The following is a 26,759-nucleotide window of genomic DNA, read 5'->3' as shown; positions in this document are numbered from 1 at the left end:
TACCGCCGAATCAAAGTATGACATGCTGGTAAGCAGTATGACTAGTATCGCCCACAACTCACTTGTGTTCTACTCGTGCATATAACATATACGCATAAACCTGCTCGGATGCCACTGTTGGGGAACGTCGTAATTTCAATAGTTTTCCTACGCACACGCAAGATCATGGTGATGCATAGCAACGACAGGGGAGAGTGTCGTCTACGTACCCTCGTAGACCGTAAGCGGAAGCGTTATGACAACGCGGTTGATGTAGTCGTCCGTCTTCACGATCCGACCGATCCAAGTACCGAACGTACGGCACCTCCGAGTTCAGCACACGTTCAGCTCGGTGACGTCCCATGAACTCACGATCCAGCAGAGTGTCGAGGGAGAGTTTCGTCAGCACGACGGCGTGATGACGGTGATGATGAAGCTACCGACACAGGGCTTCGCTTAAGCACCGCTATGATATGACCGAGGTGTATTATGGTGGATGGGGGCACCGCACACGGCTAAGAGACCAATGATCAACTTGTGTGTCTATGGGGTGCCCCCTCCCCCATATATAAAGGAGTGGAGGAGGGGGAGGAGGCCGGCCTTCTAGGCGCGCCCCAAGGGGAGTCCTACCCCCACCAGGAGTACGATTCCACCCGTTCCAAGAGTAGGAGTAGGAGGGAAGCAAGGAGGAGGGAGGGGGAAGGAAAAAAGGGGGGCGCCGCCCCCCCCTTCCTTGTCCAATTCGGACTAGAGGGGGAGGGGGCGCGCGGCCTGCCCTGGCCGCCCCTTCCTCTCTCCACCAAGGCCCATGAGGCCCATTACACTCACCGGGGGGTTCCGGTAACCCCCCGGTACTCCGGTATTCGTCCAAACTCATATGAAACACTTCCGAAGTCCAAACATAGTCATCCAATATATCGATCTTTATGTCTCGACCATTTCGAGACTCCTCGTCATGTCTGTAATCATATCCGGGACTCCGAACTATCTTCGGTTCATCAAAACACATAAACTCATATTACCGATCGTCACCTAACGTTAAGCGTGCGGACCCTACGGGTTTGAGAACTATGTATACATGACCGAGACACGTCTTCGGTCAATAACCAATAGCGGAACCTAGATGCTCATATTGGCTCCTGCATATTCTACAAAGATCTTTATCGGTCAAACCGCATAACAACATACGTTGTTCCCTTTGTCATCGGTATGTTAATTGCCCAAGATTCGATCTCGGTATCTCAATACCTAGTTCAATCTCGTTACCGGCAGGTCTCTTTACTCGTTCCGTAATGCATCATTCTGCAACTAACTCATTAGTCACATTGCTTGCAAGGCTTATAGTGATGTGCATTACCGAGAGGGCCCAGAGATACCTCTCCGACAATCAGAGTGACAAATCCTAATCTTGATCTATGCCAACTCAACAAGTACCATCGGAGACACCTGTAGATCACCTTTATAATCACCCAGTTACATTGTGACGTTTGGTAGCACACAAATTGTTCCTCCGGTATTCGGGAGCTGCATAATCTCATAGTCATAGGAACATGTATAAGCCATGAAGAAAGCAATAGCAATATACTAAACGATCAAATGCTAAGCTAACGGAATGGGTCAAGTCAATCACATCATTCTCTAATGATGTGATCCCGTTAATCAAATGACAACTCATGTCTATGGCTAGGAAACTTAACCATCTTTCATTCAACGAGCTAGTCAAGTAGAGGCATACTAGTGACACGCTGTTTGTCTATGTATTCACATATGTACTAAGTTTCTGGTTAATACAATTCTAGCATGAATAATAAACATTTATCATGATATAAGGAAATATAAATAACAACTTTATTATTGCCTCTAGGCATATTTCCTTCACCTCCTCCTACTCGCACGGGATGACACCCCAGTCGACGGATCCGGACTAGTCAGATCCGATCCACTGTGTGCCATGCCGGAAACCGTCGGAGGCGAGCTCGAGTGGCGGAGGGGAGTGGAGTTAGGTGGCTAGAGTTTGCTCCGGCGAGCGGATGGGGACGAATATATGTGGGTCGGGTGGAACGGATCCGACGTGGCGGACGTGCCCGGGCCCCGGATCCCATGAGAGAAGTGACACCGCAGTGCCGCCATCGTCCGATCTGGAATACCAAATCTAGGGTTTCCCCTGGAACAACACTACAACGATCAAAACAGTGATCGGCAAACTACAACCACAACCGTATCCACACCAACAATCTTTTGACATCACAGGGAAACCGATGTTTTTCAACAGCAACGCCTTCAGGAAGGAAACGACGTTCAAGCATCATCGTCACGGAATCCAACCACCAGAGGCTAGATTTCTAGGTTTTCATCCTAAAAAACAAGTCTGTTTCATAGTCCATTCATATCTATGTCCGTTTCATAGTCTGTGCGATGATGTACGTAATTTATGTTCACGTTGTATGTGTAGTATGGCTATAGGGTATCATATCTGAGGAGTGCATATGTGCAGGACACAAATTTAGGAGTGCCCAGTCGGGCGCGTCCGCGGGCATTCTGTTACGGTTGTTGAGTCGGAATTGTAAGCCGAAGAAGCATTCCTGTGACCTGGCCGTATGAATGTTTTCTTTCTCAATATGAGGGGCCAAATTCGGTGACCCTGACTCTAGATGCTCTTACCCATTACAATACTGCGGACAACGCTCAATACTCTTTGAGACTTTTCAATGCTCTTTGAAAAGTAGTACCAGTTCTCAAGTAGGGTTAATAACATCATAGGACGTGAATTTCCAATGCTCTTTGAGTACCAGTTCTCAAGCTCCAGAGTGAAAAACAATCACCACCTCCATCTGATGTATGTAAGATATGGTAGCCCATGTGGGTCTCAACTTTGGAAGAATAGTAAACATATATAATTCTGTAGACTTAATACATGATCTGTATATCTGTTCTTCTCGCTAAAAAAAAGCATGCTCTATTTTGGAGGAAAGGGAGTACTTGATGTGGCTCACCTCTAGGCTTCACAGGGGCGGAGCCAGGAAATTTAACCATTGGGTTCACTCAATGATTCGTCTTGCGGATTTGATATGAACTAACTAAGTACCAAGACTAAATTTACATACAAGGTTGTGTGTACTCTGTTTGGTAATTGCTTTATATCTAAAGCGGGGTGAAAGCCTCTTTCGAGAGACTAAATTTACGTTATCTTACAACAGTAGTAGAGAACACAAAAACAACATAACAAATAGAAATATAATATCACTTATCACATATTATATTACATTAAAAACTGAAGAGTGTGTCTAGGACATACCGGTTGTACCATGAGATAAGCATAAAGATCAACCCACTTCAAATATGGAACATGGATTCTAACATATTATCAATAGAGTTGTAGGTAAATAACTTTGCAGCTCCAGGCATAGCTTATCGTCTTCTTCAAAACTTAAAAAATGTTGTCATGATAGTTTGAGATTTTTAAAATAAGTACCATCAATCAAAAGAAACTTGTGAAGCCAATCACATTTTAGAGTTCCCCATTTCATTTTTATATCATCTTATAAAGGATCAAACCCCTCATTAGTCATTATTACTATTAAGACATATCTTTCTCCACATAGACAATTAGACCATCACTCATAATTTTCTTGCGCAATTTCTACTTGAGAACATTCATAGTTGTAAAGCATCTCCCAATCGATGTTGTGGCAACTAGCAAAATAACTAGTAGCTTTAAAAGTTGATAAGCCAAAGAAAAAGTAACATGCTTATTTGTCTGCACCATTAGGTTATCAAGATCAGCAAGTGCAGTCAAATTGGCCAACCACCATATTCATCAAACGGCTCTGGATTAAATCTCTCTTGTGGATAATGAAAATTGTGAATTGCTACACATAAGTCTATGCTTAATTCCGTCTTGCTAATTAGGATTTATTGCGTATTCTGAAAGCATCTTCCAATCAGTCGGATCGTAAGGCGAAATTACTTTTTCTCTGAATAGAAGGCTTGAGGAGATTACAGGGACATTTGATGCTTGCCTGCGTCTGGCAGGTGACCTTGACGTGGTTGCACCATTAACCAGATTTGGTGATTGATTTCTCTTTGAAAATTAATTTCCTGTACCCAATAAAATTCATGGAAAAAAAATTAGAAAACTAGGGCAAAAGACCATTACAGTTCTAGGTTATTAGGATAAATAAAACATGCACAAGGGGGAAGAGATATGGCGATCTAGCCTCGCTATTTCTAATCGAGACTGCAATTGCCGGATTGCCGCTGTCGATCTTCAGTTTCCTCCTTGCCGCTGGGTCCGCCGACGAAACAATAGGAACAGGGGAGATGAGACGAGAGAGCAGAGTTGGGAAGCGAACAGGAAGGGCGTGCGATTGTTGCGTATACATCTAAGGTTTTTTTAGAGATACAGGTCACGAACAGGCCTGGGCAGTTGGTACCGAGGCAATTAGCGTGTGGGCTTTTGGGCCTTTAGTTCACGGTGCATTGTTATTGATGGGGTCAGCTTTGATTTTTCACTGGGTTCACGCCACTAAGGACCTATACATCTGTACGTAGCTGGCAAGAATCGTTGGGTTCATCTGAACCCAACAACTATACGCTGGCTCCGCCACTGAGGCTTCAATCATATGCCTAGACGAGATATTTGCACATGTGAGCCCTGCTCCCTTTTTTTGCGGGGACCAGGAACCCTGCTCCCGCACGTCCTTAAATACTTGCCGCCTCCTCCCATCTCCCAACGCACATAAATCATTTGATCAGCCTCTCGCCTTGTTTGCTTTGTTCTTCACAAGGTAGGTAGCTCGCTCAATACATACTACTATTATCCCTCGATCGTCTCCACTTCATCCAACTCTATCAGGTAGGATATGAGTAGAAGGTAAGGGGGTTTTGGAACCTAAAGATCGATGGCTTTTCAAGGAAACTGACTCTACTTAATATTGCATGCAGGAAAATCACCATGGCAAGCAGCAGCAGCATCCCAGCCACCACCGTCCGTGGGATCCGTGTTGCGCAGCGTGCGGACGGGCCGGCGGCGGTGCTGGCCATCGGCACGGCGAACCCGCCCCACTGCGTGCCCCAGGGCGACTACCCCGACTACTACTTCCGCGTCACCAACAGCGACCACCTCACCGACCTCAAACCCACCTTCGCCAAGCTATGCGGGATGACGGGCATCGGCAGGCGTTTCTTCCACCACACCGACGAACTGCTCGCCACGCACTCGGACTTGTCCCTCGACGCCCGGCTGGACGTCGTGGCCACCGCCGCCCCGGAGCTTGCCGCGTCGGCTGCGGCGAACGCCATCGCCGAGTGGGGCCGTCCGGCGGGCGACATCACCCATCTCGTCGTCAGCACCAACGCGGGATCGCACGCCCCGGGCACCGATGTCCGCTTGGTCTCCCTCCTCGGCCTCCGCCATGATGTCCTGCGCACCGTGCTCCAGCTCAACGGCTGCGCTTCCGGGTGCGCCGCCCTGCGCCTAGCCAAGGACCTCGCCGAGAACAACCGCGGCGTGCGCGTCCTCGTGGCCTGCGTCGAGCTCACCGTCACCGCCTTCCACGCACCTCACGAGGCGGACACCTTCGACACCCTCATACCCCAGGGGCTCTTCGGTGACGGCGCCGGCGCCATCATCGTGGGTGCCGACCCTGACGTCCACGAGCGCCCGCTGTTCGAGATGGTGTCGGCCTCGCAGTATGTGATACCGGACACCGAGCACATGCTCACCATGCAGCTCGGGAGCGGTGGCATCGGCGGGACCATCGCCACCGGACTGCCAAGACTGGCGGCGGGCATCGTTGAGCGGTGCCTGCTGGATGCGTTCGGCAACCACCTAGCCGTCGTCGGAGGCGTAGTCGAATGGAACAACCTCTTCTGGGCAGTGCATCCTGGCAGCAGTGCGATGCTCGACCACATCGTCAGGGCGCTCCGGCTAGCCCCAGGGAAGCTGGCGGCGAGCAGAACCGTGGTGAGAGAGTATGGTAACATGCTTGGCGCCACGGTTATCTTTGTGCTCGATGAGGTCAGGCGCCAAAGAGAAGATCCTGAAGGAGAGGGAGCTGCCGCTGATGAAGACTGGGGGGTGATGATGGGATTTGGGCCGGGGTTCACTGTGGAGACGATGCTGCTGCACGCTGCCACCTAGATAATTAGAAAGAAGGAATGAAAAACACATGGCATATATATTCAATAAGCTCATGCAATGCAACCTTTAATATTTCCATATCCACATATATCACGTATATATACGTACGTGTAAGAGATGTGAACATGTGGTGTGAGAGTGGTTGAGTCCTGTAAGAGTGATCTACAATATATGGTTATAAATATAACTTTAGCTACTTGTAAGTTGCTTGAATTGTAAATTTGGGTGAGTCGATTTCTTATCCATTCATTTTTGCTCCGAAATTCATGCTACTGTTTTTTCTGGACTATCGTGGGCTTGCTTTTTGGACTGACCTTATCAGGTCGGTTTTCAACTGGGCCGAAGCCCATTAGTTGTGCGGTCAAGCCCTCATCTCTCTTCCTTTGTTTCTAATAATGTCATTTCTGTTTTTATGTGTTTCCGTCTTTGTTTTCTTTTGTTAGTTGGTTTTTATTTTCTTTTGTGGAAATTTTTGGAGTGTTGGGTGAGTGTAAATGTAAACACATAAATACTATGCAATAAGGGTGATAATTACATTATCATATGACTATTTTTAACAGCAATACCAATGCCACTATTAGATAATTACAAGAATAAACATCTAATAGTGAATATGGGCGATAATTACATAAAAACCTAATGAATATTCTTTCTTTAGAAAAGTTTGTTTTTTACAAAACCAAATTCACTATTAGATGTTTATTCTTGAATATTCATTATAACAAAGCGCAATTCTTGTGTAATTTGGGTGCAATTTTTTTTACTTTTCATTTCATTTTATTTTAGAGTCCTTCTACTATATTATCTTTCACTTTGTTTCAATGGTTCTAGGGGAACGCCAATGATCTTGACTTAAAATTTTGAATTATTCATGATTAGGAAATAGCGGACGGGATTCCTTTGGTCTATTTACGACTTTGCAGTCTATTTTACATAATAGCTCGGGCTTAATCATGTCCAAAAATATACCAAGGCTAGCCTTGAACCACAACCTAAACATAGAACTGGTAATTGCCCATCAATAATCAAATGATTTCCCATGCTTTTGAGCATTAAGAGATACACTTCATAATTAACCCAATGTCCTACTCCCTCCCTTCCTGTTTATAGGGCTCAGTTCAGAAATCTCACGAACCAAGGTAGATGTAGGGTGGTAGAATAACTTTTGTAGTTTGCACAAGTACTCAACTAATTGGCTTGTTTTTCTCAAAAAAAAATGTTTACCAATGTATTAATGCAATGCATGCATGTGTGACAAATAAATGACCAAAAAGTTTTACATGCATTGTTGTGTTTTCTCTGAGTCCTTGCGTGCAATGGTTTAATGCACCTTGAAATCTGAACATGTGAATGAGAGCAATAAAATTGAGACTTATAAAATGAGAAATAATTTTTTAAATAAGCCCTATAAACAGGAAGGGAGGGAGTAGACCTCTCACTAGCTAGTCTCGGACGTAGATGGGTACCACAATTAGCTCAAAAGCTTGTCGGTATCTCTACCACTGGGAGTCATCAGGTGGGACCGAGGGACAAATGGCAGCAGGCAGGCGTGTTCATCACCTTACGGCGTTGGTTTGCACTCCCTTGTTAGGACTGTCGTGCGTACAGTTAGAATTGTTTTTGCATCATATTCTTATTATCAATGATGCCTCTTGTCAAATCTTAAACTATTACCATTATTTTCCAACAGTTATCTTATCTTTTGATGACAATTGTCCCTCGGGAAGCATGCTCAAACAACCCAGCAATAGTCCTCGAACTTGCATTGTTCATTGGTACTATGCAAAAAAGGTTTATGAAATTCTCAAGTGGAAATATTATCATCACGTGTAGAACACAATAGTGACATAGAACTTTATTTTCTTAGTAGCATGTAGAACATGCAAAAACTTGAAATGACATGTGTTGTCGAACAAAGGGAGTACTTAATACACGTGACATTTAGAAATACACAATACATACATTGGCCATAATTTGATCACATTTTTTCATGACACCAATGATACCACATAGTTATAACTGCAGTGTATCAATAACCATTGTCCCTTGAGAAAAATGTTCATAGAGCCCGGAAATGTAGTCCTTGACCTTAACTTTTCATGTACAATGCTGGTCTCTTCTCATTGATCAACTGAGGCAATGGCTCGATTTCTCTCTCGTGGTCAACAGAGTAGTCTAGCGCCACTGATAGCTTCTCTTTCTTTGCATTTGTCATGACCCTATGCACAGGGCTCTTGAAGAACCCATTGCTCATTATCTATGCAACAACAATTTTACTCGATCAGCCTGAAACCTTAAAATCTTTCAACAAAATGATTTTTTCTTTCAACTACCCAGCGTGTAACTTTGATTGTTGTGTTTTATATGGATATGCTTGGAAAGGCTATAAATTTGTTATATTATGAAGGTATTTTTCATCATAAACTAACTTCTTCTTTTTGCGACAAGAAAAACTAGTGTTCTAACCTGACAGAAGAAAGTTACTTAATTAGGAAAGGTGCACCTCAGTCTGATCTCCTATAATGACCAGCAGGGTGCGAGGTACGATCGGTACATCCCACCACACCCCATCTCTTAGAACTTGAAGGCCACCGACGCTGTCATCGACCATGAGAATTGTAAGAACGGTTCCATCGCAGTGAGGCTTGAGACCACATACAAGCTCTGGCCTTGGACACTGGGGGTAGTAGCTGCATCTCACGTTAGTTTCAGCTTTCTCCCCAAGCTGGTCCACAAAGTAGTCGTCATTGTCAAGATCCAGCAGCTTTGCCATTGCCTGGAGCAGGTCATCCTTCACTCTCCCACATTTCTTTGTGAACACATGCAGAACATCCCTGCAAACACGACAAAATGTGAGCTAATGATCCTTAAACCCTGAGCCTGGATATTTGGGAAGAGATCGCTCAGATCAATTAGTGACCTGAAGTTTTGGGGATGTGTTGGCCAGAGGGTGATGTGCCGCTCATCCTCGGGCCCCACTTTGAGGTAGAGGCGGTCAGACCAATCCAGGATCTGGTCTGGCGACCTTACCCGTTCATTTCCGTACCCCTCAAACTAGAACTGCTCACCGCCGATCAAGTTGGTGTACCTCTGCTTGTCTTCGAGTGGCCGCCAGAAAAACTCCCTCGACGCGGACATCATGCCATCCATCATGGTGGCTTCTATACCATGGTTACTGAGCTGCATGCAGGAACGTACACATGAAGTAACTTGAATACGAATGCTTGATCTTGCTACAAAATGGTTAAGTACTATACTGAGTGCTGAGCTGCTGATAGAATTGTTACTTACATGGAAGATGCCCCATGACTCGAGCGCTGACCGAAGCTTTGATGCCTCATCGGCGGCTGCACCATCCTCCTTGAAAAGGCAGCAGGTCAATGGCAGGGATTGGTTCTGCAACAGCCATGGCGAGCTGCTGGTCGTGGTGACCGCGCACCATGTACTGTGCTGGCACGTCGGGCTTGCCGATGTTAGCGAGCTCCTGCACTGTCATTGCTCTGGATTTTCGCATGCTTCCCATAGTTGCACTTGCACGACCTTCAGGTATAATTTATGGCCTCATATTAACTTATTAAGAGGGAGTACCAGACAGAAGAATCTGAAATGTATTCTAATTCCATTTTTTAGAATCCGATTTGATCAACACCGCAAATCAGGCATTCCCTAAAGAGTGAACAAATGTCCTATGGTTTGGTATGATTTGCACACAGTTGTGATGCAACATTAAAGCACATGGATCTCTCGGCTTTTTTTAAACAAATGATGGATTTTATTGGTTCAATATGAAGCATCAACAAGATACATAACACAATGAGTACACAGTCAGCCTCTACATAGTTAGGATGCATACAAGCAACATCAATTCACACACGTAAAAAAACATCGGCAACTAGCAAAGTCATATAAGATCGAAGTTGTGGACCTCTTAGCTAGAACATGCACGCGAAACGTAGGTAAAGCTTGGAGTGGATGAAGGACTGTAAAACAGATATACCTTCCATCAGCTGGAGATCAGAGATGGATCTTTGATCAATTCCTCTGGCCACTACTTGTTGCTCTACAACTTAAGTGTGGAAGTGCCAAAGGACGGAGCTTCGTTTATATAGACTTTAGGAGTAGTAGGTAAGACCTCTAACAAATTTAAAATATGACAAATGACTTAATTAATAGCGGTCCAGCCACATGGATTAATCGTTGATCGATAAATATATACTCGTGTATGTATGCACCACGTATGAACGCTTGGTTTGGACGCCGACGTAGAATGAATTGCCAACAATCAAGCGTCCCGTTGTTGTGATCAAGAGGTAGTGGCTCTTTACTAGATTTGACAGTCAGTCAATAGCCAGCAATTGTCTCATAGGGATCCGTTTCAGTTTTTGATTTGCTGGGAGGATCCATTTAAACCATGAACTAATAATGTTGCAAGTATCCTTACGCAGCCGCCTCCTCTTCAAAAAAAAAAAAGAAATTAAAAAAAATCCTAGGGTTCCCCTGCCACCCGTCGGCGCCGGTGTCAGTCCGACTCGTCTCCGGTAGTCTTAGGGCCATGGGCACGATGGATTCCGGCCATTGCTAGTAGGAGGGCTTTGTTTTTAGATGTTTCTTTGAGTTTTGTTAGGGTTTGTGTCCTGCTCTGGAAGATGAGACGGCGACGACTCATTGAAGATGAAATAAGGTTCTCCACGCTTAGCCCATGTCCCAGTGATGCGTCTAGTATCGTCGGTGGTCGTGTGGAGGACTGATGGTATGTATCTACCGGGACTGTCTTTGATGGATTTGCTCATCGTTCGTCTACATTCTTGTGTTTTCAGCTTCAATCCTTCCAACTTACACTATTCTTCAAGGGCGGCGGTTGCTATTCTGATACGCTAGTCCTATGAGCCTTAGCACTACGACTTTATGACTGTCTACTACAACAAGTTTTGCGTGGCTCCGGCTAGAGAGGGGCGATAACAGTAGCGCGCCTTCGGCTTGTTTGAATGCAAGTAGTCGTCGCTAGATGGTTTACGGATCAAGATGTAATTTTTATTATTTCTGATGTTTGTTGTACTGTCACAATTAAAGATGAATACATCAGAAATTTTCTCGTAAAAAAATATTGCAAGAGATCCCCGCAAAAAAATAATGCAAGAGACTCAAGGACGCGGCTGAAGAGATTCCTAAGAAAAAACTTAAATTCCGTATGAACACTTGCTCTGGATGCCGGCGTGGAATGAATTTTTCTAATAAGTCAGTCAAGAGCTGGTGGTTGTTGCTGGCATCAGCTCTATTGAGGTTCCTACAAAATTGCTGGCTTGGATCCGTTTCAACTTAAAATTTGACCACTGAAGCACATGATCGGCATCCACGTATAATGCAAACTACCAAGCATTTTCAGGAAGGACGTCGTCAGTCCTAACTCCGGTTACGTGCAAATGGCTTGGATCCATTTGCTACATCAGGGTTAAATGTTAGAGTTGTTTTTTTCAGACGCAAGGCAGTATTAGCCTGCTTTCATTGCGATAGAAAGAAGGGGTTACAAAGTGTTACAGGAGCTGACCCAACGAACCATTGGTAGCAAGCAGCACAACAAGTGAAAACTACTCCCTCTGTAAAGAAATATAAAACGCTCATATATTTTTTTATGAGGAGAATACACAATAATTAATTAGGTTCTCGTGCTATGTGTGTAATAGCTAAGAGCATCTATAACCGGACCCCCTATCCACAGCAAACACACGGGTGGGCTGCAAGGTCGCTTTTTCGGACGTAAAATTGTAACCCAAGCGGACTTGGCAAATCCGGCCCAAACGCATGGACTAGCCGGCACTATCCATACCGGTCCATATGTGGGGCGTATATGGAACGTTTGGATGCACCCGCCATGTAGCACAGACCGCAACGGCCCATGCCAATTCGTATATCCCCCTCCCTCCTCTCCTTGCCCGACCAGACCTCCTCCTCTTGTCTTTTCTCCCTCGTCCACACAGCCGTCACCTTAGCTCTGCCACTTAAATTTTGTATGAACATTTGCTGTGGACGCCGGCGTGGAATGATTTTGTTCTAATAAGTCAGTCAAGAGCTGGTGGTTGTTGCAGGCATCAGACCTATGAGATTCCTACAAAATAGCTGGCTTAGATCTGTCGAAGCACATGATCGGCATGCACGTCTTTACCTAATAATATTAAAAGACGGAGGCTTTCATAGTTCTTCATACGTCATCTCTTTACGGTCCTCTTTTTATATCCTCAATTTTATGTTAACCATAAAGATTAACGGCTGAGATTTAAAAGTTGATCTACCCAAAGTTTGGTCTAAGAACGGAGTTTTTTTTTTTTAATTCTCAGTCTCTCATCTCTTTGGCCGAACCTCAAAACAACGCAACAAGAAATACACGGTCGTGAAATCAACCAGCTCTACGTATATACACATTCTGGATGAATGGAATCGAAGGAGCTGTGGAAACTAATCAGCGCGAGCTGAGCGTGAGCCTCGGAGGTAGTACCAACTGTTGCAGCCTTATCGGCAAAAGTGCCCGCAGCCACAGCAGGGTGTTCCGCCGGAGACGAGCCTGTGGCTATGTGCCACATGTTGAGTACTCGCCGCGGCATGTGTCTCCTCCGTAGGTTGTGCCATCGATGGTGCAGGCGCCCAGGAAACGCCGCACGACGGTACTGGTGGCCTGGTCGTAGCCGCAGGGCTCTGTCCGGCAGCGCTCATGGTGCTGGTCGTGACCAACCGCAAGAATTCGGACCTCGACTCATACAGCAATTGCACGCCTGCACCCAGGGCCGGCCTTGGGGAAGGGGGGAGCGGGGGCGCAGGGGCACGCCTGCACTTTAGATAGATACTTGTCTAATTTTCTTATTTTTATTATTGCTTGTTATTATACAGTGCGATGGTTTTGGTATCCGCCCCCGTCGGCCCTCGTCCTGTCTATGATTCGGATGTGGTATATATTATCTTTTATAACTATTTGGTCACTTATCTATCCATGTATCTGTAATGGTTTTTGACACACATAATTATATATAATGCACGCAGATAAACCAGCAACGGATGTACGGTGACAGACACACCTCCGAGTACATTAAGGGCCTGCATAATTTTCTTGAAGTGGCTGAGGCAAGCAAGCAGAATGATTTTATGTGTTTTCCATGCCCTAATTGTGGGAATACGAAGTCTTACTCTGACCGAAAAATCCTTCACACCCACCTGCTTTGTAAGGGTTTCATGCCACACTATAATGTTTGGACGAAGCACGGAGAAATAGGGGTTATGATGGAAGACAGCGAAGAAGAAGAGGACGATGACAACTATGTGCCCCCTGAATACGGTGATGCTGCAACGGGGGAAGCTGCTGAAGTCAAGAGGAACCAGACGATGTGCCCGATGATGATGATTTCCGCTGGGTCATTGTTGATGCAAGGACACAGTGCGAGAGTCAAAAGGAGAAGCTCAAGTTCGATCGCATGTTAGAGGATCACAAAAAGGGTTGTACCCTAATTGCGAAGACGGGAACACAAAGCTCGGTACCGTACTGGAAATGTTGCAGTGGAAGGCAGAGAATGCTGTGCCTGACAAGGGATTTGAGATGCTACTGAAAATATTGATGAAGAAGCTTCCAAACGATAACGAATTGCCCGACAGTACGTACGCAACAAAGAAGGTCGTATGCCCTCTAGGATTGGAGGTGCAGAAGATACATCCATGCCCTAATGGCTGCATCCTCTACCGTGGTGCGTACGAGGATTTGAACGCATGCCCGGTATGCGGTGCATTGCGGTATAAGATCAGACGAGATGACCCTGGTGATGTTGACGGCGAGCCTCCCAGGAAGAGGGTTCCTGCGAAGGTGATGTGGTATGCTCCTATAATACCACGGTTGAAACGTCTGTTCAGAAACGAAGAGCATGCCAAGTTGATGCGATGGCACAGAGAGGACCGTAAGAAAGACGGGAAGTTGAGAGCACCTGCTGACGGGTCGCAGTGGAGAAAAATCGAGAGAAAGTACTGTGCTGAGTTTGCAGGTGACCCAGCACCTGGCTCGTGACTCTATGTATGTATAACCTTCCTCCTTGGATGTGCATGAAGCGGGAGTTCATTATGATGCCAGTTCTCATCCAAGGCCCTAAGCAACCTGGCAACGACATTGATGTGTACCTAAGGCCATTAGTTGAAGAACTTTTACAGCTGTGGAAAGAAAACGGTGTACGTGTGTGGGATGAGCACAAACAGGAGGAATTTGACCTGCACACGTTGCTGTTTGTAACCATCAACGATTGGCCCGCTCTCAGTAACCTTTTAGGACAGACAAACAAGGGATACTACGCATGCACGCACTGTTTAGCTGACACCGAAAGTATATACCTGGACAAATGGAGGAAGATGTGTACCTGGGCCATCGTCGATTTCTTCTGACCAACCATCAATATCAAAAGAAAGGCAAGCATTTCAAAGGCGAGGCATATCACCGGAAGAAGCCCGTCATGCGTACCGGTGATCACGTACTTTCTATGGTCAATGATTTACACGTAATCTTTGGAAAGGGTCCCGGCGGACTATCTGTTCCGTATGACGCTGAGGGACACGCACCCATGTGGAAGAAGAAATCTATATTTTGGGACCTACCCTACTGGAAAGACCTAGAGGTCCGCTCTTCAACGACGTGATGCACGTGACAAAGAACCTTTGCATGAACCTGCTAGGCTTCTTGGGCGTGTATGGGACGACAGAAGATACACCGGAGGCACGGGAGGACCTGCAACATTTGCACGAAAAAGACGGCATGCCTCCAAAGCAGTATGAAGGTCCTGCCAGCTATGCTCTTACCAAAGAAGAGAAGGAAATATCCTTTGAATGCCTGCTCAGTATGAAGGTCCCGTCTGGCTTCTCGTCGAATAAAAAGGGAATAATAAATATGCCAGAGAAAAAGTTCCAGAACCTAAAGTCTCATGACTGCCACGTGATTATGACTCAACTGCTTCCGGTTGCATTGATGGGGCTTCTACCGGAAAACGTCCGATTAGCAATTGTGAAGGTATGTGCATTCCTCAATGCAATCTCTCAGAAGGTGATCGATCCAGAAATCATACCAAGGCTAAGGAGTGATGTGGCGCAATGTCTTGTCAGTTTCGAGCTGGTGTTCCCACCATCCTTCTTCAATATCATGACGCACGTCCTAGTAGATTGTTATTCTGGGCCCCGTATTTCTACACAATATGTTCCCCTTTGAGAGGTTCATGGGGGTCCTAAAGAAATATGTCCGTAACGGCGCTAGTCCAGAAGGAAGCATCTCCATGGGCCATCAAACAGAGGATGTCATTGGGTTTTGTGTTGACTTCATTCCTAGCCTTAAGAAGATAGGTCTTCCAAAATCGCGGTATGAGGGGAGACTGACTGGAAAAGGCATGCTTGGAGGGGAGTCAATAATATGCAGGTACAGGCATTCTTGGTCTCAAGCACACCACACAGTTCTACAGAACTCTACCTTGGTGACCCCGTATGTCAATGAACACAAGAATAGTCTGCGCTCCAAACACCCGGAGCAGTGTGACGACTGGATTACATGTGAACACATCAGGACTTTCAGCAGTTGGTTGGATACATGTCTCAGAGGTGACAACACTGTTTGTGATGAGCTGTACTCGTTGCCCAGGGGACCATCTTCGACTCTATTGACTTACAAAGGATAGGAGATAAATGGGAATACATTTTACGCGATCGTCCAAGATCAAAAGAGCACCAACCAAAACAGCGGTGTCCACTTTGATGCAGCAACCAAGATGGGAAAGGACACATATTATGGTTACATAGTGAATATATGGGAACTTGACTACGGACATGATTTTAAGGTCCCTTTGCTTAAGTGCAAATGGGTCAATCTGTCAGGAGGCGGGGTACAGGTAGACCCACAGTACGGAATGCCAACAGTGGATTTGAACAATCTTGGGTACACTGACGAACCGTTCGTCCCAGCCAATGATGTGGCGCAGGTTTTCTATGTGAAGGATATGTCTACTAAACTGAGAAAAAGAAAAGATAAGGAAGCGAATACATTATACGATGACCAAAGCGCCACATAGTTCTTTCAGGAAAAAGAGACATCATGGGAGTGGAGGGCAATACAGACATGTCTGAAGATTATGAAAAGTTTCATGAATTCCTCCCTTCAAAGTCAAGGCTGACCCAAGCACCCTGTTAAACGATGAAATTATCCATGGTTACGGCTCAATACGCAAAGGACACAAGCGAAGAAAAAGTGAAGATTTTCTCTCCACAACTATTATGATGATGCCTTTGATCTAGAATATCACTGCAGTTACATGTGAAGAAATAAAATGTCTTTTGTAACAGATGAGTTTTTGTCTGAAACCCTGATACTTCGAAAGAGATTGTCCATTTTGTACACGAAGTGCATCCAGTTTTTGCCGTAACCCTCTCAACTTTTTAACACATGCTATGTGGGTGAAATGATGATACCATGCCAACTTTCAACCATTTCAGAGTTCATTTGAAATGCTTTTGAATTTCAGGGTCTTATAGCTCAAAAAAATCAGTAAATGCATGAAAAATAACAAATGAAGTCAGACAGGGTTGAAAATTGATGATGTGGCTTCGGATGGGGCAATGCTCAAAATAAAAGAGAGGCGCAATGCTCACCTGCACGTTGCTTAGCTTCAGGCCTTGAGGAAATAGTGTAGACTGCATGGAGCTATGTGTAGTTTTCGTCCGAAACCCTGATAGCTCCGTGCAGTCTACACCACTTCCTCAAGGCCTGAAGCTAAGCAACGTGCAGGTGAGCATTGCGCCTCTCCTTCATATCGTCTCTGCACTCAGGGTTTATAAAACGCTGCGAGTGCCTCTCGCTTGGCTAGGTGGGGCTAAAAACCAGCTGCAGAAAGAATCAATTAAAAAACTCTATTACCGGTTCATGCCGCGAACCGGTATTAAAGGTGCTCGTGGGGAGCCTTAGAACCGGTACTGAATGAAATGCCTTTGTAACAGCCTTAGAACCGGTACTAAAGGAATCAACTAAAAAGCTTTTATAAACCTCTAGTATTATTGAAACTAAAATTATATAAAATTTATGCAACTAAAATTTTCAACGTATTTTCTGTTCAAAAAATTAAAAGCAAAAAAGAATTTTCATGAAATCAATAAAAGCAAGAAACCAAATAAAATAAATAAGTAGAAACAAAATAAACTTTAATAAATAAGTAGGAACAAAATAAAATAGCAACAGTAAGTATTTTGTTGTAAGTAGAAACAAAATAAAATAAATAAAGCAACAAAGAAACCAAAAAAAGCGCCTCCTACTCGGCCACCACGGCCTGAATACGACTAGAAACTTAATCATGGCCCAAGATTCAGGCCCGCAAAAGGGCCCAGTAGGCCCACAGGCACACAGTGACAGGTTAGGCCCGAAAGCCTGCAATTGAGAGGAGCTCGAGAGGGTGGGTGCAGCAGCGCTTATAAACCACTCTCGAGCTCTCTCAGCTAGCGAGGTGGGACTAAACTTTTGGCGCGGGCAGCACAAGGCCTTTGGTCCCGGGACCAAAGGCCTCTGCTTCCCGCCCTTTGGGCTGCTGAAAAGAGACCTTTGGTCCCGATTGATGCCCACAACCGGGACTAAAGGTGTGCATTGGTCCCGGTTGGTGCCAGGAACCGGAACCAATGGCTTTGCTATATAAGCAAACACTTCGCGTTTTTCATTTTCATCTCTGCAGTTGCCCCGCCCCGCCGCCGCCGCCAGGCAGCCTGAGCTCGCCCCGTCGAGGCCGTCGCCGCGCCCTGCCCCGTCGCCGCCCGCGCCCCGTGCCGTCACCACCCCACACCGCCCCGACGCCGTCGCTGCGCGCCACCCCGCACCGTCACCTCCCCGCGTCGCCCCGACGCCGTCGCAGCCCCGACGCCATCACCGCCCCGCGCCACCGCTGCCCCGACACCGTCGCTGCGCCACCCCACGGTCCGGCGGCCTTCTGATGATTTTTTCATGTATGTGATGATGTTGATATGATGTTTTTTTCATATGATGTTTTTTTGTGCATATGACGTTTTTTTTCTTATGATGTTTTTTTCATATATGTATTAATTTTTTTATTTAGGTTGTAATTAGTACATATCAATTTTAGGTTAGTGCATTTTAGGTTTGTGTAGAGGAAAAATTAAATAAGGAAAAGGAAGAAAAGAGGAAGAAGGAAGAAGGAAGAAGAAGAAGAAAAAGAAGGAGTGGAAAAAGGGAAATAAGAAGAGGAAGAAGGAGAAGAAGAAAGGAGAAGAAGAGGAGAGGAATAAGAGGAGAGAAAAATAAGAAGAGAAAAAAAAGAAGAAGAAAAAAAGAGGAGAATTCTATTTTTTTCTTCTCCTCCTTTTTTCCTTCTTTTTTCTTTGATCTTCTCCCCTATTCCTTTCTACTTCTCCTCTTTTTTCTTCTTCGATTTTTTTTCCTCTTCTTACATGAGGGGGGGGGGTCGATATACCCCCTCCCCGATAACTTCGACATGAGGGGGGGGGTGTCGCCGAGGGTTCGAGGGGGAGGGTCGGGAATTAGGGTAGAGGTTCGAGGGTCACCAAGGGTTCGAGGGTTCAAGGGTCGTCGAGGGGCCTAGGGTTCGAGGGTTAAGGGAGTCCTGGACTAAGGGGTCCTCGGGCGTCCGGCCTGTTATTCATTGGGCCGGACTGATGGGCTGTGAAGATATGAAGGCCGAAGACTATACCCATGTCCGAATTGGACTCTCCTTGGCGTGGAAGGCAAGCTAGGAGACCAATTATGAAGATTCCTTCTTATGTAACCGACCCCATGTAACCCTAGATCTCTCCGGTGTCTATACAAACCGGAGAGCGTAGTCCGGATAGACATATACACATTACCATAGTCATACAGGCTAGGCTTCTAGGGTTTAGCTATTACGATCTCGTGGTAGATCAACTCTTGTAACACTCATATTCATCAAGATCAATCAAGCAGGAAGTAGGGTATTACCTCCATAGAGAGGGCCCGAACCTGGGTAAACATCGTGTCCCCCTTCTCCTATTACCATCGATCCTAGACGCATAGTTCGCGACCCCCTACCCGAGATCCGTCGGTTTTGACACCGACATTGGTGCTTTCATTGAGAGTTCCACTGTGCCGTCGACTAAAGGTTCGATGGCTCCTTCAATCGTCGATAGGGACGCTGTCCAAGGAGAAACCTACCTCCCCGGACAGATTTTTGTGTTCGGCGGCTTCGTACTGCGGGCCAACTCCCTTGGTCATCTAGAGCAAGTCGATAGCTATGCCCCTGGCCATCAGGTCAGATTCGGAAGCTTGAATTACATCGCGGATACCCATGGAGACTTGATCTTCAGCGGGTTTGAGACCGCGACAATCGCCCCCCACTCGCCCCGATGAACGTGACTTAGATCTGTCATCGGATCACATCCAGGAGATGGTTCCTATCGCTTCAGCGGCCTTAGAACCGAAGCAGATCGTGCCCTCCAAGGCACAAAATCCGCGGCGTTGGAGCCACACACGGACTCGACATCCTGCAATGATTGCGTCAATGGAACTCCGGACTCGTCTCCGGCTATAAGTTCCGGACCAGATACGCCTGCGGACACCGAGCTGGATCGGTTATCGATTTTCGAATTCAGCGCCGCAGACATCTTCCAGCACTCACCTTTTGGTGACGTGCTAAACTCTTTAAAGAACTTGTCCTTGGAGGAAGACTCACAGCCGAACTATGTTCGGTTCGAGCTAGAGGCGGATGACGAGGAACTTTGCTTCCCACCCGCCACCCACTTCATAGCCACTGTCGATGACTTAACCGACGTGCTTGACTATGGCTCCGAAGACATCGACGATATGGACGACGATGCCGACAAGGAGCAAGGCCAAGACCCGCCATTCACTGGACGTTGGACGGCCACCTCGTCGTACGACGTGTACATGGTTGATACACCTAAAGGATCTGGCGACGACAAAGAAGAGCCAGATACGAATAAACCCTCTAAGACGCAGTCCAAGCGCCGACGGCCCAAACGCCGTTCTAAGCCCCGTCGCTCAAAGGATGGCGACACTGGCACCGGAGAAAATAGTACTCCGGGCGACGTCGAAAACAATGAAGACCCTGTCGGAGCTGCATCCGAACAGGAGGAATATGACAACGGGCAAGATAACCCTGATGAACAGACCATAGAAGATGACTCGGAGGACGATAGCTACCGTCCACCCTCTGAGGAGGAGACAAGCCTCGGCAACGAAGTTTTCATCATGCCTGAGGATCCTCTGGAGCAGGAGCGCTTTAAGCTTTAGCTCATAGCCACTGCAAGGAGCCTGAAAAAGAAACATCAGCAGCTTCAAGCTGAACAAGATTTGCTTGTCGACAGATGGACCGATGTCCTGACAGCCGAAGAATACGGCCTCAAGCACCCAGCCAAGAGCTACCCGAAACGCAGACTGCTGCCTCAATTCGATGTGGAGGCACCGGAGCACATATCTCCCTCGCGTAATGCAGAGCGACCACCACGTGGTCGAGACAGGGCGGCCGACCGGCCACCCCGCGGTCGGGATAAAGCGGCAACTCAGGCCGAACAGTAGCCTGCCCCACCGCCGCGTAAAAATAGAGACGGAAGAGTTCGGGGTCACACGTACGACCTCCGGTAGACCCTGGACAGTAGAGCAGGACATACAAGATCGATCTACGGATCGCGAGGACACGCCTCGAGGCACGATGACGGCTACCTATTCGGACGTGACAAACATAAACACGCCCGGGCCGAATGCCGCAGACGGACTCCATCAGAGCTACGCCGCGATGCGGCCCGATATAGAGGCGCCGCACACCCTCTCTGTTTCACAGATGAGGTACTGGATCATGAATTCCCCGAGGGGTTCAAGCCTGTCAATATCGAATCATACGACGGCACAACCGATCCTGCAGTATGGATCGAGGATTTCATTCTCCACATCCATATGGCTAGAGGATATGACCTTCACGCCATTAAATACCTCCCACTAAAGCTCAAAGGGCCAGCTCGACACTGGCTTAACAACCTGCCTGAAAATTCTATCGGCAGCTGGGAGGACTTGGAAGAAGCCTTCCTGGATAACTTCCAAGGAACCTATGTCCGGCCACCAGATGACGATGACTAAGCCACATAGTTCAACAACCTGGAGAATCAGCCAGAAATTTCTGGACTAGGTTCCTACCCAAAAAGAACCAGATCGTTGACTGTCCGGATGCTGAGGCCCTAGCAGCCTTCAAACACAGCATCCGTGACGAATGGCTAGCACGCCACCTCGTCCAAGAAAAGCCGAAGTCTATGGCAGCCCTTACGGGACTCATGACTCGCTTTTGCGTGGGTGAGGACAACTGGTTGGCTCGTAGCAAGAACACAGCCAGCGAGGCAGGCCCCTCTGAGGCCAAGAATAGCACCAGCAAGCTCCGGCGCAATAGACACAAACGCCGAAGCAATGGCGACAACACCGATGAAACCACAGTTAACGCCAGATTCAGTGGCTCCAAGTCCGGCCAACGGAAGAAGCCCTACAAAAGAAACAATGAAGGACCTTCCAGCCTAGACCGCATACTCGACCGTCCGTGCCAGATACATGGCACCCCAGACAAACAAGCCAATCACACCAACCGAGACCGTTGGGTTTTCAAACAGGCCGGCAAGTTAAACGCTGAAAACAAAGAAAAGGGATCACAAAGTGAGGACGCGGACGAAGAGCCCCGGCAGCCGAACACTGGGGGACAGAAGAAATTTCCACCTCAAGTCAAAACGGTGAACATGATATACGCTACACACATCCCCAAAAAGGAGCGCAAGCGAGCACTTAGGGACGTCTACGCGGTAGAGCCAGTCGCCCCCAAATTCAATCCGTGGTCATCATTCCCGATCACCTTCGATCGTCGAGATCACCCAACTAGTATCCGCCATGGTGGTTCAGCCGCACTAGTCCTCGACCCAATTATTGACAGGTTTCACCTAACACGAGTCCTGATGAACGGTGGCAGCAGCCTCAACCTGCTTTATAAGGACACAGTGCGGAAGATGGGCATTAACCCCTCATGAATCAAACCAACAAAGACTACCTTTAAAAGGAGTCATACCAGGCGTAGAGGCCCGCTGTACGGACTCAATCACGCTGGAGGTGGTTTTCGGTTCTCCGGACAACTTCCGAAGCGAAGAGTTAATCTTCGATATCGTCCCCTTCTGCAGCGGCTATCACGCACTGCTCGGACAAACCGCGTTTGATAGATTCAACGGAGTGCCACACTATGCTTATCTCAAGCTTAAGATGCCCGGTCCACGCGGCGTCATAACAGTCAATGGCAATACGGAGCGCTCCCTCCGAACAAAGGAGCACACCGCCGCCCTAGCAGCAGAAGTACAGAGCGGCCTTCTCAAGCAGCACCATAGTACGGCTGTCGAGCCCTCGGACGTCATTAAGAGGTTCCGGACTACACTGCAATAGGAAGGCGCGGCTCGTCAAGAGCTCGATTAGCAATTCAGCCTCCATCCCAGTCCCGATGAGGTAGTGGCACTCGTACCACGCGTACACAATTACGCACTCAAAATTCCATGGACATCGACGGAGGCACAAGCTAATCCGGGACCTACAGTTCGACCAGACCGATCTAGGACACTCATACTTTCACTTTTTCTTCTTGTTTCAGGTTCCTTTTTCCGCGGGCTTGATCACAAGTCCTTTCGAAGGATTGGCATACAACGGAGGCAAGCAGCACAGGTGTGTAGGGTAACCTCTATACGTTCTTCTTGACGGTATTCATACTTATTTCTCAGGACCCGCACACTGCGCCCTATTGATTCCGGCATGTTAAATAGCCCAGATACTTATCGCACCGTCTGTACAAGATACGCCTTGACGTATCCATCCAGTTATAATAAAAATGGTTTGTGGCCCAGTTTCTATGGTTTTCGCTTCTTACTTCATTTTATTTTGATCTGCTTATCGGTTGCATCGGTACTCTTTTGTACGTTTCATATTCGTCAGGGGCTACTTGTCGCCCCACAATACGGCAGCATAGCCCGAACACTTCTTATAGATAAGTTCGGCACCCCGAATTTAGCATTATATGCATTGGCTCCGAATCATTTCTTTGGTCAATAGTTGGGTTGCCCGGCTCCTGTGCTTGCTACCCTACGTTCCGCTACATCGGCTAGGGTAGTAAAGGGAGAACTACTGCGATTGTGCCCTGGCCTTGACCGGATGAGCACCTGATGACCCACAAGTATAGGGGACCTATCGTATTCCTTTCAATAAGTAAGAGTGTCGAACCCAACGAGGAGCAGAAGGAAATGATAAGCGGTTTTCAGCAAGGTATTCTCTGCAAGCACTGAAATTATAGGTAACAGATAGTTTTGTGATAGTGTAATTTGTAACGAGCAACAAGTATCAAAAGTAAATAAAGTGCAGCAAGGTGTCCCAATCCTTTTTGTAGCAAAGGACAAGGCTGGACAAACTCTTATATAGAGAAAAGCGCTCCCGAGGACACATGGGAATTATTGTCAAGCTAGTTTTCATCACGTTCATATGATTCGCGTTCGGTACTTTGATAATTTGATATGTGAGTGGACCGGTGCTTGGGTGCTGTCCTTACTTGGCAAGCATCCCACTTATGATTAACCCCTATTGCAAGCATCCGCAACTACAAAAGAAGTATTAAGGTAAACCTAACCATAGCATGAAACATATGGATCCAAATCAGCCCCTTACGAATCAACGCATAAACTAGGGTTTAAGCTTCTGTCACTCTAGCAACCCATCATCTACTTGTTACTTCCCAATGCCTTCCTCTAGGCCCAAATAATGGTGAAGTGTCATGTAGTGACGTTCACATAACACCACTAGAGGAAAGACAACATACATCTCATCAAAATATCGAACGAATACCAAATTCACATGACTACTAATAGCAAGACTTCTCCCATGTCCTCATGAACAAACGTAACTACTCACAAAGCATATTCATGTTCATAATCAAAGGAGTATTAATATGCATATAGGATCTAAACATATGATCTTCCACCAAATAAACAAACTAGGATCAACTACAAGGAGTAATCAACACTACTAGCAACCTACAGGTACCAATCCCAGGCTATGAGACTAGAATTGGATACAAGAGATGAACTAGGGTTTGAGAGGAGATGGTGCTGGTGAAGATGTTGATGGAGATTGCCCTCTCCCGATGAGAGGAGCGTTGGTGATGACGATGACGATGATTTCCCCCTCCCGGAGGGAAGTGTCCCCGGCAGAACAGCTCTGCCGGAGCCCTAGATTGGTTCCGCCAAGGTTCCGCCTCGTGGGTGCGGAGTCTCGTCTCGAAAGCTTGCTTATGATTTTTCTTTGGACGAAAGACTTCATATAGCAGAAGATGGGCACCGGAGGCCCAACAGGGAGCCCACGAGGCAGGGGGCAGGACTTTCGTGGAGTTTCAAGACTTTTGGAGTTGTGCAGAATAGGTCTCTAATATTTGCTTCTTTTCCAGCCCAGAATTCCAGCTACCGGCATTCTCCCTCTTCATGTAAACCTTGTAAAATAAGAGAGAATAGGCATAAGTATTGTGACATAATGTGTAATAACAGCCCATAATGCAATAAATATCAATATAAAAGCATGATGCAAAATGGACGTATCAACTCCCCTAAGCTTAGACCTCGCTTGTCCTCAAGCGGAAGCCGATAACGATAAATATGTCCACATGTTTAGAGGTAGAGGTGTCGATAAAATAAAATACGGACATGAGGGCATCATGATTAATCTTATAACAACAACACATAAGGATATTGTCATATGATTTCTTATGCTCAAATAATTATCTATTCACAATGCAAAGTATGAATCAGAAACTTTATTGAGAACTAACAAACTATAATCTCAGTCATTGAAGCAATTGCCATTTATCATAACATCAGAAAGAGTCTATGTCAGAGCTTTTCAGCAAGTCCACATACTCAACTATCATTTAGTCTTTCATAATTGCTAACACTCACGCAATACTTATGGTTACAGAGTTTTAATCGGACACGGAGAAAGATAGGGGCTTATAGATTCGCCTCCCAACCTTTTACCTCAAGGGTAATGTCAACGATAATAGCACATGCTAACTCACATCCAATTAGATATATCTATCAGGATCTTTCCAACACACTGTGCTTGCCAAAGGATAAAACGTCAAAAGAAAAGGTGAAGATCACCACGACTCTTGCATAACGTAGAAGATAATAATAAAAGATAGGCCCTTCGTAGAGGGAAGCAGAGGTTGCCATGCACTTTTATGGTTGGATGCACAAAATCTCAATGCGAAAGAACGTCACTTTATATTGCCACTTGTGATATGAACCATTATTATGCAGTCCGTCGCTTTTATTTCTTCCACATCACAAGATCGTATAAAGCTTATTTCCTCCACACCAATCAATCATACATATTTAGAGAGCAATTTTTATTGCTTGCACTGATGACAACTTACTTGAAGGATCTTACTCAATCCATTGGTAGATATGGTGGACTCTCATGGCAAAACTGGTTTAAGGGTATTTGGAGGCACAAGTAGTATCTCTACTTGGTGCAAAGAATTTGGCTAGCAAGAGGGGGAAAGACAAGCTCAACATGTTGGATGATCCATGACAATATACTTTAACTCAGATATAAGAAAACATAACCCATTACGTTGTCTTCCTTGTCCAACATCAACTATTTAGCATGTCATATTTTAATGAGTGCTCTCAATCATAAAAGATGTCCAAGATAGTATATTTATATGTGAAACCTCTCTTTCTTTATTACTTCCTATTAATTGCAACGATGACCAAAGCTATGTTTGTCAACTCCCAAAAAAATTTAATCATCATACTCTTTCCATGTGAAGTCATTACTCCCCATAAGATCAATATCATCTCTTTGTTTCTTTTTATTCTTTTCTCTTTTATTTTATTCACTCAAGATCATGGCAAAATAATCAAGCCCTTGACTCAACACTAATCTTTATTATATAGCTCACGGACTCGATTACATAGAGGGATCATAAAGAAAAACTCAAAACTAGATCATGCCATAACATTTATTCTACTAGATCAAGATACTACTAATAGGATCGAACTAAGAAAAATGGTAAAGATAGAGATGTGATGATGATACGATACCGGGGCACCTCCCCCAAGCTTGGCAGCTGCCAAGGGGAGTGCCCATACCCATGTGATTATGTCTCCTTCTTCGGAGGTGATGATGACGGAGTTGTTGATGATGTAAATCGTGCTTTCAGCTTCTTTATATTGTAATTGAGGAGAGCAATTTCCTCCTTTAAATCATCGACCAACGATTCCAGCTTCAAGATCCTGTCACATAAATCTCCCTTGCTCTTCTGTCGAAAACGAGAAGGAATAGATCGGTTGTTAGATAGTTTAGCCCTCTTGGGAAGACTAGATTTCTTGAACTTCACGTGCATATCCCCAGGTTGAGGTAGAGGGATATCCTCCTCCTCCGAACTTGAATCATTGATCCTCATCAAATGAGCATCCTCCTCCTCATCCGTAGTTCAACCACAAGGAGATAGATCCCCATAGGTCTTTGGGTCAGCAACGAAGTGTGAGACATAGCTCTCTCCGTCGGAATCCTGAGATGACATCTTGCTCCAAA

At 46.1% G+C, this 26,759-nt stretch overlaps 1 protein-coding gene and 1 pseudogene across 1 annotated transcript; one reads left to right on the top strand and one right to left on the bottom strand.

The window, feature by feature from the left end:
• Positions 1-4,716: 4,716 nt before the first annotated feature.
• Positions 4,717-6,341, top strand: LOC109781756 (bisdemethoxycurcumin synthase-like). The gene is made up of 2 exons (XM_045232199.1): positions 4,717-4,834; positions 4,924-6,341. Exon 2 carries the CDS (start codon positions 4,934-4,936, stop codon positions 6,119-6,121), a length of 1,188 nt encoding a protein of 395 aa, XP_045088134.1. The 5' UTR covers positions 4,717-4,834; positions 4,924-4,933; the 3' UTR covers positions 6,122-6,341.
• A 1,793-nt stretch (positions 6,342-8,134) lies between these two features.
• Positions 8,135-10,557, bottom strand: LOC109781764 (jasmonate-induced oxygenase 4-like; annotated as a pseudogene).
• Positions 10,558-26,759: the final 16,202 nt, after the last annotated feature.

The sequence above is a fragment of the Aegilops tauschii genome, chromosome 7 (genome assembly GCF_002575655.3).
Source record: "Aegilops tauschii subsp. strangulata cultivar AL8/78 chromosome 7, Aet v6.0, whole genome shotgun sequence".
Taxonomy (NCBI): domain Eukaryota; kingdom Viridiplantae; phylum Streptophyta; class Magnoliopsida; order Poales; family Poaceae; genus Aegilops; species Aegilops tauschii.
This window is presented reverse-complemented; position numbering and strand designations above follow the sequence as displayed.